Here is a 17861-nt window from a genome sequence, read left to right as displayed (position 1 = left end):
GACAGCTGTTAGACCAACTGTTGCTACCAAGCTTGCCCTGATCCTCACCCATCCAAGCTCCCAGAGCAGAGTGAAGGCTGTGTGTGCTCCTGCTCTAGAGAACACTCCTCCTGCTTGCTTCTGCCTGGGAGAACATGGCTTACCCAGGACTTGTTAGGAGATGGAGTGTCCAGCCACAATCACTAAGAGGAGCAGAGGGATCAATTCGGGAGCAAGGTCCAAGATCAGCAAGGGCAGAATACGGCAGGAGGGACAGGAGGGACAGGAAGGACAGGAGCTGCTGGTAGCCTGTAAACACTGCACAAGGGACAGCAAGGCCTTGAGGTGTACAGGGAGGGAAGGAGGGCAGCCAGGTGCACAGGACTCAGTGCACAGAGTCTCAGAGGGAGCAGAGCAGGAAGGACCTTGGGAAACACGAGCTGCTGTGTGAGGGTCAGCTGGGGACAGAGTCACTCACTGTGCTCAGCCTCACCCCATGCCACACCTTTAACCCAGCAGTTCTCAACCTCTGGGTCACGACCCCTTTGGCAAATGTCTCTGTCCAAAAATATTTACATTATGATTCATAACAGTAGCAAAATTACAGTTATGGAATAGCAACGAAAATAATAATTTTATGATGGGGGACGGGGGTTACCACAACACGAGGAACTGTATTATGGGGCTGCAGTGTTAGAAGGTTGAAAACCACTGAGTGATTGACCCCAAACCAACCCTGGGCACTCCCAGCACCTTCTCCTCCTAGTTACTAGCAGGTTAAGCCTCCAATGACGGTGACAGTCTTCGCAGCCCCCGGGACTGGGGGACATAGACAGAAAAGAGCAATGAGGGGACGCTGTGGAGGCTGAAGAGGACCAAGGAACCAAACCAAAAGGCCAAAAGGTGTTTACTCTGGTAGCCCTCGGGAGAAGGCTGGGCAAAGCATGAGGTGTCCTCGGGAGTAGGTAGACAGGGGGAGCTGCAGTTTTGCCTCCCAGTGGGGCCAGGTTAGGTGCCCTCTCCGCAGGCTTCCCGTGCCTCTAGCTCTGGTGTGCAGCCCCTTTGTGCACACCTCCTGAGTTCATCCTGAAAGTTCCGAACTTCCCAAGCCAACGAGGAGCAGCAGAAGGGAATGCTTGGTGGAGGGAAGAGGCAGGCCTGGCTGCTGAGGCTGCACCGAGTCCTTCCTGAGTGAAGGGGGCGCTGGCGAACATCTTCCGTGCCTCACGCTCTTCAGCTTCAAGGTCAGGAGTCTCAGCCTGGGGATGCTGGATGGAACCCAGAGCTCATAAGGGGGGCTGTATAGAAAGAGAGCTGCCTCCTGCTCTTCCCTTTGGGGTGAGAACACCCAGCACCCCAGATCCTTCCATTTCTTGTTCAAGGGAAGGAAGAGGGCACAGCCAAGGAAGGAGACCTGAACCTGGGAGTGGCCTTGTTGGAGCCACATCTCAAGCTCTTCAGCTCTGAAGTCAGGGGTCTTGACTCAAGGACACTAAGTTGGGCTCACAGCTCATCGGGGGGGCTGTGTGGGAGGGGAGATGCCTTCTGCACACCCTCCTCCTCAGGGCTGGCATCCTCCTCCAGGACCCCCAGTTCCTTTCTCTGCTTGCTGCTGCCACCGCCGCCGCCACCATTGGAACCCTTGACCCTGCCGCGCTTCTTCTTGGATTTCTTCCCTCCCAGGGAGGCTATGTCCCCCTTCTTGCCAGACCACCGCTCTGCCAGGCAACCTGAGGGAAGGTGCAGAAAGGCCTCAGGACCAGCTTGCTTGGGAGCAGCACTGAAAGGGGGTGCTGGAGGTGAGCAGTTACAGGGGGGCCTTCCACCCATCTCTGCGTCGCTCACCTGCCTCAGTGTGGCCACTCAGTGTGGCCTGGGGCCATTAGCTCAGCTCATCTCCTCAGGCTCCCAGAGATAAAATGGCCTTTACTCCCCACCCCATGTTCCCAACCTCCCCGAGATGATAAACACAGCCCTGCCTCCTCCTGCCCCAACTCACTGGTGTCTTTGCCCTTCAGCACGTGGTTGGCACAGAGGAATTCAGTCAGGTCTTCCTCCTGGTGGTTCCTGTACCAGTCCTCAATCACCTCTTCAAACTCTTCCACCAGCACGTCACACTGTGAAGACAGCACTAGGGACTGCTGGGGCCAGGCACCCAACTCTCCCAAGGGGGCTTAGCTACAACACCATGATCCACCAAAGTACACAGATGCCAGGTATGATGGGGCATGCCTTAACTCCAACACTCCTGATGTAAAGGCAGGCAGGCATATTTCTGTGAGTTTGAGGCCAGCCCCAAGTATAAATATACCGAGTTCCACGTAAGCCAGGGCTACATAGTGAGAACCCATCTCTAATAGACACACAAAGAAATGGCTCTGGATGGCTTTCTTCAGTGGCCAGCCAGTCCTGCCCACCCTACCGAGTGCAGCAGGCCAAGGGGCCCTTACCTGCTTCTTGAGGTCAGCCACCTCTGCTGAGGTCTCATTCCATAGTTCATAGGGGATATCCATCACCACCTTGACCCCTTTGTGGACTAGGTTGTGCAGAGTCTCAAAGGTCTCCGACATACCCTGGAGGAGATGAGCACACATGGATGCAGCCCCATCTGGGCTTCCACCTCCTGTGCGCACAGATCTCAGGCTGCCTGTCCTCAGCCCTGACCTCCCTCTAGGCTGGCTTTCCACCAACCGATTACACGTACACCCTGACCTGTTCTCTCACCCCTGTATGCTCAAACTATCTGCAGTTGCTCTCTGGCCTTTTGAGCCTAGGTTTCTTTCCCAGAATATAAGATGTCCTTGGATCCTTCCCTAGTGGCTAGATACTCCTATCCAAATGAAAGGATTTAATTATGGAAGACAAAGACTTCAGATATTTCTCTACCACCATTCTTTATCTTGTAAGTACCAGATGAAAATTTTGGTTGTATTATGTAAATGAATATTTTTGGTTGTATTATGTTACAATACTTGGCTTTTTTTTTTTTTTTTTTTAATTGCAGTTTGAGGCTGGGAGTGGCAGCTCAGACCTTTAATCCCAGGATTCCAAAAACAGAGACAGAGGCAAATGAATCTCGAGAGTTCTAGGCCAACCAGGAGTTTATAGTGAGAGCATATCTCAAATTTAAAAAAATAAAAATAAGGTGGGCATGACAACACATTCATTTTTTTTTAAAGATTTGTTTTATGTAAGTACACTGTCTTCAGACACACTAGAAGAGGACATCATATCCCATTACAGATGGTTGTGAGCCACCATATGGTTGCTGGGAATTGAACTCAGGACCTTTAGAAGAGCTGTCCATGCTCTTAACCAGCCCATCTCTCCAGCCCAACAGCACATTCTTTAATCCCAACACTTGAGAGACAGAAGCAGGTGGGCCTTTGGGAGTTTAAGGTTAGCCTGGTCTAAATAGTGAGTTTTGGGGCAGCCAAAGTTATATCACAGAGAGACTGTCCCTCAAAATAAATAAACAACAAGTAAATAAAAATTTAAAACTGCTGCATCAGCCAGAGCTACACAGCTATACTGTCTCTAAATACCAAAGACCAAATGAAGCAAACAAAAGCCCCTGCTTTGAGGTTTATAGAAACCTGACCCGAGCTTCAGAGAAATCGGTCAGTAAAGGCTGACTTGGTTTCAGGACAGAAGTTCAATGTTCTGAAATGGCTCTACACCAACTCCTGCTACACTGGATATATATGTAGGTAAAGCAGAGGCTCTCAGCTCCCCAACCACAAAGTGAAAATAGAAATGAACTCCCAGGAATACTGAAGATAGCTGCTCACAGTACCAAACACTTGGCCAATGGTTACCTCTGTGTTTTAATCGCTGGGTGATGTTTTATGTTTGTGATATGCACATGGAGACAGAGAGAACCTTGGGTGCTGGGCCGCCCCTCCCCCTCAACCGTTAGGAACAGGGTCTCTCATTTGCCAATGTATATGCCAGATTCACTGGCTCTGGAGCTTCTGGGGAGTCTCCAGTGCCCACTTCCCTCCTTGCTACAGGAACCCTGGGATAACAGGCATCCTCCTGCATCCAGCTTTATGGTGCTGGGAAATCCAAACTCAGGACCTTGTACTCCACCCCTGAATAATCTCGTGGCTTAAGAGCTGCCTGTCTGATGTCTACACTCACTCACTGTTCCTATGCGCCTTTCCTCCAATCAAAAGTGCCTTGCCCTTCCTTCTTTCTTCTTTGTAATAGATCCATTGCTTTCATGTGTGTTTTGCCTGCCCCTGTGCATGCCTAGTTCCTGTGAAGCGTGACCTGGATGCTGGGAATCAAATCTGATTCCTCCACAAGAGCAGTAGGTGCTCCTAACTCCACCTCCCCAGTTCCCGAAAGTGTTCACTACTCTAAGGAGCTCTTGTCCGGGCCCAGGCCCCTCCCAGCTCCAGGTTCTTCTTAATGTGTGCTTTTCCTTGGTGAGAACAGAGCTCAGCTGAAAACTAAAGGATTCTTTATGCTGTGAAAAAACTGGGCAAGCTTTCTAGTTCTTGTCCCCAGCAATAATCCATTACCCACATTTCCCCTTTCCTAAAGAGAATCTCTCTCTCCCTCTCCAGCATGCACACACATGCACACACACACACACAGGGACTGGGTACAGCTCAGTGATAGGAGCACCAGTCTTGCTTACACAGAGCTGTAGCTTTTACCCCACCATGAAAAACAAACTAGGAAAATGCACTGCACCACCCTGCCCGGCTTTTCAACTTACGTCACAGGCTTTGAACCTCATGGTCCCCCCCCCCCCCACCGTTCTGGAGACAGAAAGCCTCTATGTGGCCCTATCTGGCCAGGAGCTTGCTATGCAGGCTAGATTAAAACTCATAGACCCAGGGCTGGAGGGAGGACTCAGTAGTTAAGAGCCCTGGCTGCTCTTCCAGAGGTCCTGAGTTCAATTCCCAGCATCCTCCTGGTGGCTCACAACCACCTGTGATGGGATCTGATGCCCTCCTCTGGTGTGTCTGAAGACGGTGACAGTGTGCTCACATACAATGAGTAATACATCTACCTGCCTGGGTCTTGAGTGCTGGCATCACCACTGTGCGCACCACAGCCCAGCTTTGTCCAACATCACACGCACAGCCGAGCACAACCGAAAGACTTTCTAATAGTCTGCTACCATTTATTTAGTTTCTCTTTTGTTGTTTGTCTCCTTTGAGTCCAGGCTGGCCTCAAAGTTCAAGGTCATCCTGTCTCCTAAATTCTGGGATGAACAGGTGACCACGCTGCACTTGAGCCCAGAGAAAATACTCTGAAACACTTTTTATGGAAGCAACCATGGGTCAATTAACTAAATTCACTAATCTTTAAGGAGAAATCCAAAACTTTTGCCTGAGATGCTTAGGGGCCTTAGGCTATGGTGGGCATCCTCGGACAGAAGGGAACTCGGGCAAATGTGGGTGGCAGGCACAGAAGCCTCAGAGATAGGAGCCTGCTGTAACCAGTTCCCTCTCCAGGGAAAACCGCTGCATAAGCAAGCACCTAGCAGAGGTCTGAGGAGGTGGCTCTGGGTAGCTCACAGAAGGAAGTCATAATCACTGTCTCCTATCTTTTTTTTTAAAGACAGGGTTTCATTAGCCAGGGCCAGTCTCAAATTGGCTACTTAACCAAAGCTAGTCTTGAACTTGAATCCTTATCCTCCTGTTTTTCTGGGAGGCAAATGCTAGAATTGCAGTACCTTCAAGTCTGTCTTCTGGCATCTCCCCTCACACTGCTCTGAGAATCTTGATGACTCCTAGTGTTTTTGATACCCAAGTGAGCTGCCTGTGTCTGGTGTGGAGAAGTGCACCTTACATCACTATGGAGTAAGTGCTCAGCAAGGAATGCCAGTGGCTATCCAAGAACCTGAGGGAGGAAAAGGAGGAGGGTCCCAGGCATGACCTGCACTCACACACATACCAGCAGACACACTTCGACTCATGAAAGCCTGGCCCCAAAGGGAATGAGGCACAAGCACAAAGCCAACCTTGGCAAACCGGTTGCTGCCAGTCCTCTCCTTGTGCAGGCTGTAGTCCAGAAGCCTCTTGCAAATGGTCTCAGTGACTTCAATTAACCGTAAGTCCCTGCCGAGACAGCAGCAGGAGAGGCGCTAAGTTCCCCTCCCCTCCTGATGGAGCAGTGGTCCGTCCCTCCAGCCCTGCTGCCCGACACCTGCACATCTCACCAAGGGGAGGCAGAGCTGGAAGGGAGTTAAGTCATCTGGCCTGGGGGCTCTGAAATGCTGGAACACAGACCAGAGAGACAACATTTTAACAGCTCTAAAGGAAGGGTCTGTGTGTGTGTCTACGGGATCAAACCCAGTATCTTGGTTTGTCTAGGGCAAAAGCCTATCACTGAGTCTAACTCTAAACCAATTTATTTTTACTTTAAAAAAAAATCTATTTGTGTGTATGGGGGGTCATACACCTGCACAAACGCCACATGTGTGCAGGTGCTGGCGGAGGCCAGTAGAAGGCACTGATCTCCTGGTGTCAGAGCAACAGGTGTTGTAAGCTGCCTGACACGGCACTGAAGCTGGGTGCTCTAGAATGTACTCTGAACTGCTGGCCATCCCTCAGGCTCCTACTTTTTAGAAAATCTTTGGTACTAGAAATCAAATCCAGGACATCAGACATGACAGACAAATCCTTGGCTACTTCCCCTTTCTCCCTAAAAGTAAAATGCATCAGTCTTTTTTTAAATACACTTTTAATTTGTCACTATTAGTGAAGACATCATGAACAGGTCTTTTCCAATGTTCCCTGGAAATGACTTATTAACCACTTCTTTTTTCTTCCTGAGACAGGGTTTCTCTGTGTAGACCAGGCTGGCCTCAAACGCTTAGATCTACCTTCCTCTGTCTACTGAGTGCTGGGATTAAAATCATGTGTCATCATGCCTGTCTATTAATCATGTGTGTGTACAAATTCCTGTGTACATCTATATGCAGACACGCATGTATACATATGTATACATGTAGAGATCAACATCAGGCCAAGCGTCTTTGATCCCTTTTTGTGTTTTTTGAGACAGGGTTTCTCTGAATCTGCAGCTTACCTTCTGGACTAGACTGAGGAAGAACAAATCTCGTGGCTCCCTGCAGCCCAGCCCTCCCATCACTGGGATCAGAGGTGAGTACCACTCTGCCTGGCTTTATGCAGACGCTTAGGACCAAAATCAAAGCCTCACACTTGCACAGCAAGTGCTTTACCAACAGCCATCCCCCAACTATTAACCATTGCTTTCTTTCTGTTGTCTGGAGACCAGGCTGGTGTTGCGCTCACAGAGACCCACCCAACTCTGCCTCCTCCATGCTGGGATTAAAGGCCAGCACCATGTCACCCGTCACCCAGGAGACAATTTCTCTCAAGTCCTCTGTCTGCACCTCTGGGGTCATAACCTCATCCTCTCTGCTGGGATCTGGCAGACCTGTCTGTGCTAAGCATGGCCAAGTTTACCTGTCTGGTTGGAAGGCCTACCTGTCTGGTTGTTGCATAGTCTTAGGAGAATCACATGGAAGCAAACAATGTTTGAACTGACTGAGACACTAACCCTGAAAGTAGGTTTGTCCCCCAAACCACACTCATGTCAGCATGTGTTTCTCAAAGTGTCCTCAAGGCATCGTTTAGGGAGGGGCTGGTCCCCCAACTCTGTGGCAGGAAGGAAAAAAAACAATAAACTAGGTATGCCTAGAGACTCATCTCTGGGGCATTCTGCATTCTGTGTCCTGAGCACAGAGATAAACTATTTCCAATAGATGTTATTACTGCTTGTCTTAGTACATAAAAATGCCTGCAGTGGGAAAGAGAAGCAGCTCAGCCATGGGAACTCCAGTTGACTGCCTCAACTTCCCTCCTTCCTGCTGGCTGCTGGCGAGAGCTTGACTTGATTGTTTCTGTCTGTCCTGTTTGCTCTGTTACTTGGAAGCCTAGCATGAGGAGACATCAGTCTGTAGGGAACTTCTGATAGAGGACTCCAGCCAGCCACCTCTGGGCGTTCCCATTCATCTCTCCCGGAAGCTTTGACACCTGACTGAATGCTGTGCTTGCTTCCTCCCTCCCTCCCTCCCTCCCTCCCTCCCTTCCTAGCTGTTACTTTTTTTTTTTCTTTTTCACTTTGGCTTACTGTAAACTTAACAGTTCACTCACTCAAGACTGAAAATACAGCCAGATGTGATGGTATGCACTTTTGATCCTGGCACTTGGGAGGGAGAGGCTAGCAGATCCCTATGAGCTGAAGGCCAGCCTGGTCTACAAAGCGAGTTCCAGGACAGCCAGAAACCCCGTCTTTTAAAACCAGGAATTAAAAAAAAAAAAAAAAAGAAAAAGAAGGAAAGTCTTGCCACATTAATAATCAGTGGTTTCTACTGTCTCCACAGGCATTCTCAGAGGCTACACTTAATCCAGGTAACCACTCACAGACCAGCCCAGATGCCCTTCCCCTAGGGGATTCCTGACAAATTGGTAATTAACAGTGACACCATACCCAAGTAGGGCATGAGCATAAATTTGTCATGGTCCTGCCTCTGCCTCCGCTGGAACAACATGTCTGCGATACTGTCCCCAGCACATACCCCTTTGTTCCACTGTACACCTGTTCTACTATGTGCTCTGGGAAATGGAAAACTCATCAGACAGACCAGGAGGCCTCAAACCTCCGGAACCTCCCTGCCTCTGCCTTCTCCAGGTAAAGAGCTAAGGGCAGGCTCACTGTGCCTAGACATGCATCATTCTCATGGTAACACGTGTTGTTTTTTGAAAAAAGACATATTTATTTTTCTATGTGAGCACACTGTCACTGTCTTCAGACACACCAGAAAAGGGCATCGGATCCCATCACAGATGGATGTGAGCCACCATGTGGCTGCTAGGAATTGAACTCAGGACCTCTGTAAGAGCAGTCAGTGCTCTCAAATGCTGAGCCATCTCTCCAACCCTTGTGTGTGTTTTTCTTTTTTAGTTATTTTAAAAAAAAAGTTTTAAATTTAGGTGTTGTGTGTGTCTGTGTGTATTTTTGTCACATGTATGGGTATATCCAAGGTGTCCAGAAAAGGGCATCAAAATCTCCTGGAGCTGGAGCTACAGGTGACGTGAGTCACCTGACATGGGCGCTGGGAACTGAACTTGGGTCAGCTGAACTGGAGGAACAGCAGGTTTCCCAAACAGGGTTCTCAACCTATGGGTCTCAACCCCTTTGCAAGGGTCGCATATCAGATATGCACATTATGATTCATGACAGCAGCAAAACTAGTTATGGAGTAGCGATGAAAATACTGTTATGGTGGGAGTCTCCACACCATGAGGAACTGTGGGAAAGGGCACAGCACAATGAGCTAGAGAGCCACTGCCCTGTTGTTGTTATGGTTTATTTGTCAAGACAGGGTTTCTTTGTATAGCCTTGGCTATCCTAGAATTAGACTAGGCTAGCCTCAAACGCTCAGAGATCTGCTTGCCTCTGTCTCCTGAGTGCTGGGATAAAAGAACCACTGTCTGAAGGGCTGAGCTCTCTCCCCAGCGTGCTCATGTTGCTTTTTTTAAAACTGTTTTCTCATGTGTGTGTCTGTGTGAGTGTGTGTGTGTGTGTGAGTGTGTGTGTGTCTGTGTGAGTGTGTGTGTGTCTGTGTGAGTGTGTGTGTGTCTGTGTGAGTGTGTGTGTGTCTGTGTGTGTCTGTGTGAGTGTATGTGTGTGTCTGTGTGTGTGTGTCTGTGTGTGTGTGTGAGTGTGTGAGTGTGTGTGTATGTGTCTGTGTGAGTGTGTGTGTGTGTGTGTGTGTGTGTCTGTGTGAGTGTGTGTGTGTGTGTGTCTGTGTGAGTGTAAGGTTTGCTGCTGAGCATCTTGACCAGCTGAACCACCTTGCTGGCCCTTGCATTATCTCAACTTCTTTTTCTTTTATGAGTACGGGTGTTCTACTTGCATGTCTGTCTGTGTGCCTGAACAGGCCTGAGGAGGATGCCGGAACCCTGGAACTGGTCTTACAGATGTGTGGTGCTGGGAACTGAACCAGGACTCCTAAAAGAGCAAACAGTGCTTTCAAGTGCTAACCCATGTTTCCAGCCCACCTCATGTCATTTTTAAAAGATGCTCTTAACTGATACAAGGTGGTTTTGTTTTTTATGTTTGTATCAGACCAACATAATAATCTGGTAAACCAGCTGACACACACCTTTAATCCCAGTACTGAGGAAGCAGAAGCAGGTAGATCTCTGAGTTTGAGGCCAGCCTTGCCTACACAATCAGAAAGACCCTGTGTCATTAAGTAATGTAAAAAACAAAGCTCTGGTAATGCCGCATCAGCGTTTTTTAAAAGATCTATTTATTTATTCTATGTATATGAGCACAATGTCCCTGACACTCCAGAAGAGGGCATTGGGTCTAATTACAGATGGTTGTGAGCCACCATGTGGTTGCTGGGAATTGAACCCGGGACCTTTGGAAGAGCAGTCAGTGCTCTTAACTGAGGATCTCCAGCCCAACGTGTAAGCAAATTTTAAATAAATCACACTGGATCGTGAGAGCTGTGTGGCTCACTTTTCCCGATGAGAAGTTTAAGGCTCAGAGAAGAAGGGATTTATGAAGGTCACCTAACCGCTAATGGTAGAATCAGGGACAAGCAGAGTCTGTTATTGGACCAAAGACTTTGTGATGGGCTTGCTGAATGGAAGAAAATGGGAACCATACCCTCCTTCCGCAATCCCACCCCAACAGAAAGAAACAGCAGGCCAGGCTACTATGTCACTTACGACTTGGTGTACTTGACTCCAGAGGCCTTCCGGTCCAGAATGCCATAGCCCGTGTCAATCACTTCCTTGGTCTTTCCGGTTTCCTCAAAAGCCGACTTCAGCTCCACAGCAACATACTTGCACACTGGAGAAGGAAGACACAGGGTGGTCACTGAGTGCAGAGCTTCTTCTGGGAGGCCAGCAGGCAGCCAAAGAGACCAGGAGGGTGTCTCTTCCTAGCCTGGGTCAAACCGATATTCTGTTTGCAAATTAGTTTAGGCCACAGGCCACTATGCTATGTCCGTTCCCAACCCACATCTCTGAACTCCCATCACTCTACCAGAAAAAAAAAGTGGGGGGCGGGGGGCTATAGAGGAAAATGAGGCAAGGGGGCTATAAATTCAAGGCTAGCCTTGAACACAGGTAACAAGGAGAAATGTCAAGACACAGCCAGGTGTGGTGGCATGCACCTGTAATCCCAGCACTCAGGAAACAGAGGCAGGTGTATCTGTGAGTTCAAGATCAGCCCCTGTACATAACAAAATCCAGGACGTCAGAGTTACATGGTGAGACTTAAGTCTCCAAAAAATTAATCCTAAACAATTAGTCAGTAGGGCTGGGTAAAACGGCCTGGTGGTTAAGGGCCCTGGCTCTTGCAGAGGACCTGGTTTCTGTTTCCAGCACCCACATGGCAGTTAACTCTAGCTCCATAAAGAAGCACTGTCTTTTCTGGTCTCTGCAAACACTGCAATGAATGAGGTACACACACACATAATACATATATACATTCATATATACACATATACATACATGGCTCTAGATACATACATACATATACACTAAATAAATCTTTAAAGATAATAATAAAAGTAATGGGCTGGGGAGGTGCCTCAGCAGGTAAAGGGGGTCACTCCTAAACTTAGTGACCAGAGTTCTGTCACTAGGGCCTACAAAGTGAGAAAAGAGAGGAGACTCATGTAAGTAGCCCTCTGACCTCCACAGGCACACTGCGGTACATGCCCGTTTACCCTGCCAGCTACCCAACAAATAAGAAAATGTAAACAAAAGTTTAAAATAAAAATCATCAAATATCCATGCACATGACAGAATAGGAAATTGTTATCCTTCTACTCATAATGAACAACCGTTAATGATTTGCCCAGTAGTATCTAATATTTAATAATCAATCCCAACACTTATAAACAGTTACATATCATAATGTACTTCCTGAGAACATGAACTTCCGTGTAACCATAAAACAATATGGTACTCAGGAAGTTAACAGGAATTGTCCAATATTCATATTAAATTTCTCTACTTGTCCCTGAGATGTGTTTTATGGTTGTCTTGTTTCTTGACTTCATGTGTTTCCTACCAATGCTCTCTGGCTGCCAAACTAATTTGCTCCAGAGAGGCCTACTGTTTGTGTGCAAGTATTCTCTTATTTCTTCCTACCCTCCCTGAGCGGTTATTAAGCAACTGCCCGTTTGCTGAACTGGAGATGGTGAATAAGCCCCACCTGTCCAGATGCTCAGAGTGAAAGAGAAAGGAGTGTCAGCAATTAACAAGGAGGCTACCACCCTCAGGGTGTGATGCACCCGCCATGGCTCCGGGAAAAGTGTTTAATGCCCTCTACAGACTTCTCTGACCCAGTCTCCTAACACTAAATTAAATCTCCCCCAAGGACGTTCTGAACCACTCACACATGCTCTTGCCTTCACTGGTGCTCTCGGGGGAAAACATTATTCCCGTAAGATCTGGTTTACACATAAACCAGACTTGTGGGAGACTCATGGCATAGACCCCAGACCCCCATGGACTACCACCCACTTTCTCTGGGCAGGTTCTCCTTTCTCTGTGCTGAGGCCTGTCCCACTTAGACTAAGCCTGAAGGCAGGCTCTGTGAGCCAGACAACAGTCAGCAATTAGTAATAAAGATGCAGACTAATAAACATAAATAAATACAGTATTAAGAGGTACCTAAGGGTCAAAATTTGCCAAATCACTCACTCCATGACTGAAAATAATCTCTACTGATTACAAAATGAGTTTAGGCTTCGATGGTCTATAGATCCTTGCCAGCTCTGATTCCACGCCTGTGGCTGGCTGTCTCCTAAGGAAAGGAATAAGCTTCTTGGGCTGTGAATAGGAAGAGAAAGGGCTGGAGAGATGGCTCAGTAGTTAAGAGCCCTGACTGCTCCTCCAGAGGTCCTGAGTTCAATTCCCAGCAACCAACCACATAGTGGCTCACAACCATCTGTAATGGGATCTGATGCCATCTTCTCTCTGATGCCCTCATCAATCACCCAGGCACACACGCAAATAGAGCACTCTTATACAGAATAAACAAAAACCTTTAAAAAACTTTAGGTGGGAGAGAGGGAGAAAGGGAGAGAGGGAGAGACGGAGAGAGGGAGGGAAGCCAGGCAGTGAGGCAGGTAGATCTGTGAGTTTGAGGCCAGCCTGGTCTACCATGCAAGTTCCAGGACAGCCAGGGCATCCTGTCTTGATAAAAGAAACAAAGCCCCCAGGACTAGAGGAGAATGGTAGGGACACATCCAAAACAGGTGAGTCCTTTTATCAGGTATCTTCCAGTGAATTTACAAAAAAATCCTATATAATTAGTGTGTGTGTCTGCGTGCATGTGTTGGTAAGCACAAGGAGGCCAGAGTTCCTTTCTGATACTGTTCTTCATTTTTTTTTTTTTTCAGCATGATGATTTGGTTAGACTGGCAAGTCTCCAGAGCAGCATCTGGTTTTTTATGTCTGTCTTGGGGATTTGAACTCAGATCCTCAGGCTTATGGGGCAATCGCTCTACCCACTGAGCTACTCCTCCCCCCATCTCACATTTAACGTCTCAGACGGGAGGATTATGTGTCTCACTTCTCAGTGCTTAGGGAACATCTGGCCAGTGTAGATCTATCTGCCTTGGTGCAGGCTTTGAACTAAAATAATATGGATTTCCAGAATACTTGGGGGCAGAGGGCTTTGAGGATGAAGAAAGAAGGGTGATGGCTGCAAAGGTCTGGGAGGAAACTGAAAAAGGTCTCAGTTCCTTGTCCTCTCAATTTTAAAAATCTACCTCCTTCACCTCAGTCTCCTCTGCACTCTATGCTTTCGCAAAGTGACCTCTTGATCCTCTGAGTGTGAGTTTCCTCTCTCCACATATACTCACAGCCCCTCCATATATAATCATAATCCAAAAGTCTTTGTGTGTGTGTGGGGGGTCTGCCAATAAATATTTGCAACCCAGTTCCTGTTCTCAAGAAGCAAAAATACAACATACAAATCAGGCTGTAGTGAAAACACAATAGGAAAAATTTCAGGTTCCCTTTTCTACGTCATATGAACCTTTTCAGTTCCTCAAACTCGCTCTTTGGCTTCTAGGCCGGCAGGGCCTCCTCATCTGCCTCTGCTTCTGTGGTTTCTGCGGAGTGGGTACCTCTGCACGTTCCTTTTCCTGACCAACTCTTAATCTCCAAGCAGGCTTTCTATACGAAGCCTTCCCTTCACCCCCACCTCTAGGCTTGATGAGTAGCTAGCCCCCGGCCGGCCCAAAAGCACGGGGACCTTTAGATTATCGAGAGTCCTAGCACCAAGCAATGCCGAGCACACAGCAGGGACAGGGAGACCCCAACCCAGTACCTGCCAGGCCAAGACCCTTCCCACAGGCCCCGCCCCCTCCCGCCCCTCGGGCTGGCTACGCCCCGCGGCCCCGCCCCCTCACCTTCGCATTTGCTGGGCAATCGCACCCAGTCGGTCTCCTCGGCCACGGCGGGGCTCGGGCCCAGCTTCGGGGCAGGAAGGAGCAGCAGCGGCAGCAGCAGGAAGGGAAGCAGGAGGCAGCGGGGCGCGAGCTCAGACATGGACTCCATGGTCCAGCCGGACCCGGAGCGGAGCGGACCCGGCGGCGCTTCCTCCGGCAGAGCGCGCGGAGCAGCTCCCCCCCCCCCACCGCTTCCGGGACTGCACACGTGCCTCGCTGTAACCACGGCAACGGCGAGCCCCGCCCCGCCCCCTCTCTCTGTAGCCTCTAGCGGCTTTCGAAACGGACCAAGGCCCGCGGGATACGCAGCCAATGAGTTCACTCGGCATCTGCTTTCTAGCCAATGGAAAAGACTATCTTTTTTCTTTTCATGTCGGCCAATCAGAGAGCGGATGGTGGCTTTGGCGCCCTATAGCATCTCGCCGCCATCTAACGGAGGCTCGTGGAGAGGTTGGAGCATCAGATCCTAGAGGGTAGAACCTCCGTCGTACCTTGAATGAACTAGCCTTGGACACTCTAGCCATGGATAACGGACTATCTTTCAAGGTTTTGTTTCTTGTTTTCTTTGTGTATCCTTGGCTGTCTTGGGATTCACTGAGTGAACCAGGCTGGCCTCGAATTCAGAGATCTAGCTACTTCTAGGTGTGCCTCCACACCGGGCCTCATGTTTTTGTTTCCCTTTAAGGAATAAATTAAAAGTTTTTATTTATTATTTTATGTATGAGGACGACTGGATAAGTTGCCTCCTACCACCATGTTGGTTCTGAGCTTCAAACTTGGGTCATTTAAGGCTTAACAGTGGCCTCCTTTAACCACTAAACCAACTCATCAGCCCTAACCATGGCTTTCTTCATAAAGATGCAAACCCTGACTACACACCGGCTTTTAAATTTTATTATTGCAGCTACTGATTCTAATAGATAGACTCTTGACAGCGCCAAGGCCCAGTAACTTTGCATTTCTCCTTATGGAAACTAGAATTAATGAATAAACAGATAAGAGTGATCCCCCTATATCTCTAAGGCTGGCCTGTTGGGAAGCTCAAATCAATTCATGAATTAATGGGATTAAAAAAGAAACACTAGGGACGTCACTCACTGGTAGATCCTTGTCTGGCACCTGACTAGCATGTACAAAGTCCTGATGTTCCATCTCCAGGCTGGCCTAAACCTGGAGGTGTGTGTTGGTCCAAACCTATATAACCCCAGCGTTCAGGAGGCAGAAGGAGGATTAGAACATTAGGTCATCCTTGGCTATGTAGTTGGGGTACAGCCTGAACTGTATGAAACCCTATCTCCAAAACAGAACAAAAGCACCTTGAAGTGTGTGGAATAGATCGATAAACATCTCAGCATTGGGGGGGGGGGGGTATGGTATCTCAGTTTCTTCTGTTATTTGTTTGGATTCTAAACTCCTAAAAGGTGGGAATCTGCCCTTACAAAGACCTCCATGCCCAACCTGTCCTTGGTAATCATTAGTGTCCAGTTCAAAGCAGTTGTGTCTGTAAACCCCATCCCTCAGACTCCTCTAAGGGCCATAACACCCATTCCTAACTCTTTGAGGCAGGAGAGTGGCCAAACCACAAGGGGGAAAAAAAGCCCAAGATCATGCCACAAAATCCGTCCAATCCCTGAGTTTGCTCCAAGATCAGGCCACATAATCTCTTCAATCCCAGGCTACCCTGAAAAACTCCACCCCCAAGAAACTATATAAAGCCTGCCTCCTGCTCAACTCTCCCGAGCAGGAGTAGCAATGCTCTAGTATGTTTCTCAATAAATCTTTTGTGTGAGGTTTGCTGTGCCCTGGTATTTCTTGGTTCCCAACACTTATAGTATTGGTTTCAGAGCACTTTGGCTAGATGGGGCTATGGTGTGCAGAACTTGACACTATACAGGATTGGAACGGCCTCCATGATGTTCCACTTGCCCTAGGCTCTGTTAGACTTGGGGAGGCCCAGAGGCTGGACACCATTTTTGATTCACAAGACTCTGAACCCCTCCTGGAGATAACATTATTCAGCCACAGAGTTGATTTAAGTGACAGGAGCAGGATAAGGTTGAGGAGCAGAGCAAAGAAAGTTGAAGCTGAAGAAACTCAGCTTCTGGACCAAGGGCTGCTGAGGGGACATTTAAAAAGACCAAAATTAAAGCCTGTGCTCAGCACCTGGGCTGAGGGCTGGAAAGGGACAATGTCTAAAGATATTGAAGCTACAGATGGATCCTTCCCTAAACCTGGCCACAGGGGGAAGGGTCATTTCCTGTGAGGACAGGGACAGTTTTATTTCCAGAAGCTGAAGGACCCATAGAAAGGGGCAGGAGATGGGGTTGGGAAAATGGCTCAGTGGTTAAAATGTTTATCTTACAAGCATGAAGACCAGAACTGAGATGCCTAGAACCCATGTAAATACCATGTAAGAATGGCATCCCACCAATAATTCAGTGTTCCGTGGAGACAGGATTCTTGGAGAAGCTGACTAGCTACACTAGTCTATCTGTGAGCTCTAGCTTTAGTTAAGAATGCAAAGTTTGGGGGCTGGAGAGATGGCTCAATGGTTAAGAGCACTGACTGCTCTTCCAGAGGTCCTGAGTTCAAATCCCAAGATCTGTGTCTGGCTTCCATGGGCACCTACTCTCACCGACACACGCAAGTACATGTGATTGGAATTAAAACCCTCTCTCCCTTTCCCCTGTGGGATCTCCATGCAAGGGCTCTCTTTAGGGAACAAGAGGAAAACCACCCCCCCCCCATAGGTCCATGGGGAGTGGCACTATTAGGAGGTGTGGTGTTTTACTGTTGTGAATAGACACCATGACCAAGGCAACTCTTATAAAGGACAACATTTAACTGGAGCTGGCTTACAGGTTAGAGGTTCAGTCCATTATCATCAAGGGAGGAATCCAGGCAGCATCCAGGCAGGAATGGTGCAGCAAGAGCCAAGAGTTCTACATCTTCATCTGAAGGCTACTAGCAGAATATTGACTTCTGGGAAGCTAGGGTGAAGGTCTTAAAGCCCAAGCCCACAGTGACACACCTCCTAACAGTGCCACACCCTCCCTGTCCCAAACATATACAAATGACCACATATGGCTTTGTTGGAGGTGTGTCACTTAAGGGTGGGCTCTGAGGTTTCAGAAACTCAAGCCAGACCTAGTGGCGCACTCTCTCTTTCTGATGCCTGTGGATGCAGATGTAGCACTCTCAAGCACTCTTGCTACCTTTCTAGCACCCTGTCTGCTTGCACACTGCCATGCCTGCCACCATAATGATGTGCTGTAAGCCAACCCCAGTGGAATGCTTTCCTTTATAAGAGTTGCCATGGTGCCTGATCACCGCAGTAAAACCCTAACTAAGCCATCAAACCTCTGTAGCACCTGGCTCCTGGCTGATGTCGGTTGAATAT

The 17861-nt window shown here is 48.5% G+C and overlaps 1 protein-coding gene across 1 annotated transcript; it reads right to left on the bottom strand.

Moving 5' to 3' along the window:
• Positions 1–467: 467 nt before the first annotated feature.
• On the bottom strand, positions 468–14627 carry CNPY3 (canopy FGF signaling regulator 3). The gene is made up of 6 exons (XM_080916665.1): positions 14423–14627; positions 10716–10839; positions 5963–6059; positions 2430–2552; positions 1979–2096; positions 468–1709 (listed from the first exon to the last, which is right to left on the bottom strand). Exons 1-6 carry the CDS (start codon positions 14568–14570, stop codon positions 1483–1485), a joined length of 837 nt encoding a protein of 278 aa, XP_080772791.1. The 5' UTR covers positions 14571–14627; the 3' UTR covers positions 468–1482.
• Positions 14628–17861: the final 3234 nt, after the last annotated feature.

Source organism: Micromys minutus, assembly GCF_963924665.1.
Source record: "Micromys minutus genome assembly, chromosome: 5".
Lineage (NCBI taxonomy): Eukaryota > Metazoa > Chordata > Mammalia > Rodentia > Muridae > Micromys > Micromys minutus.
The sequence above is the reverse complement of the archived record's forward strand: the minus strand, read 5'-3'. Positions and strand labels throughout refer to the sequence as shown.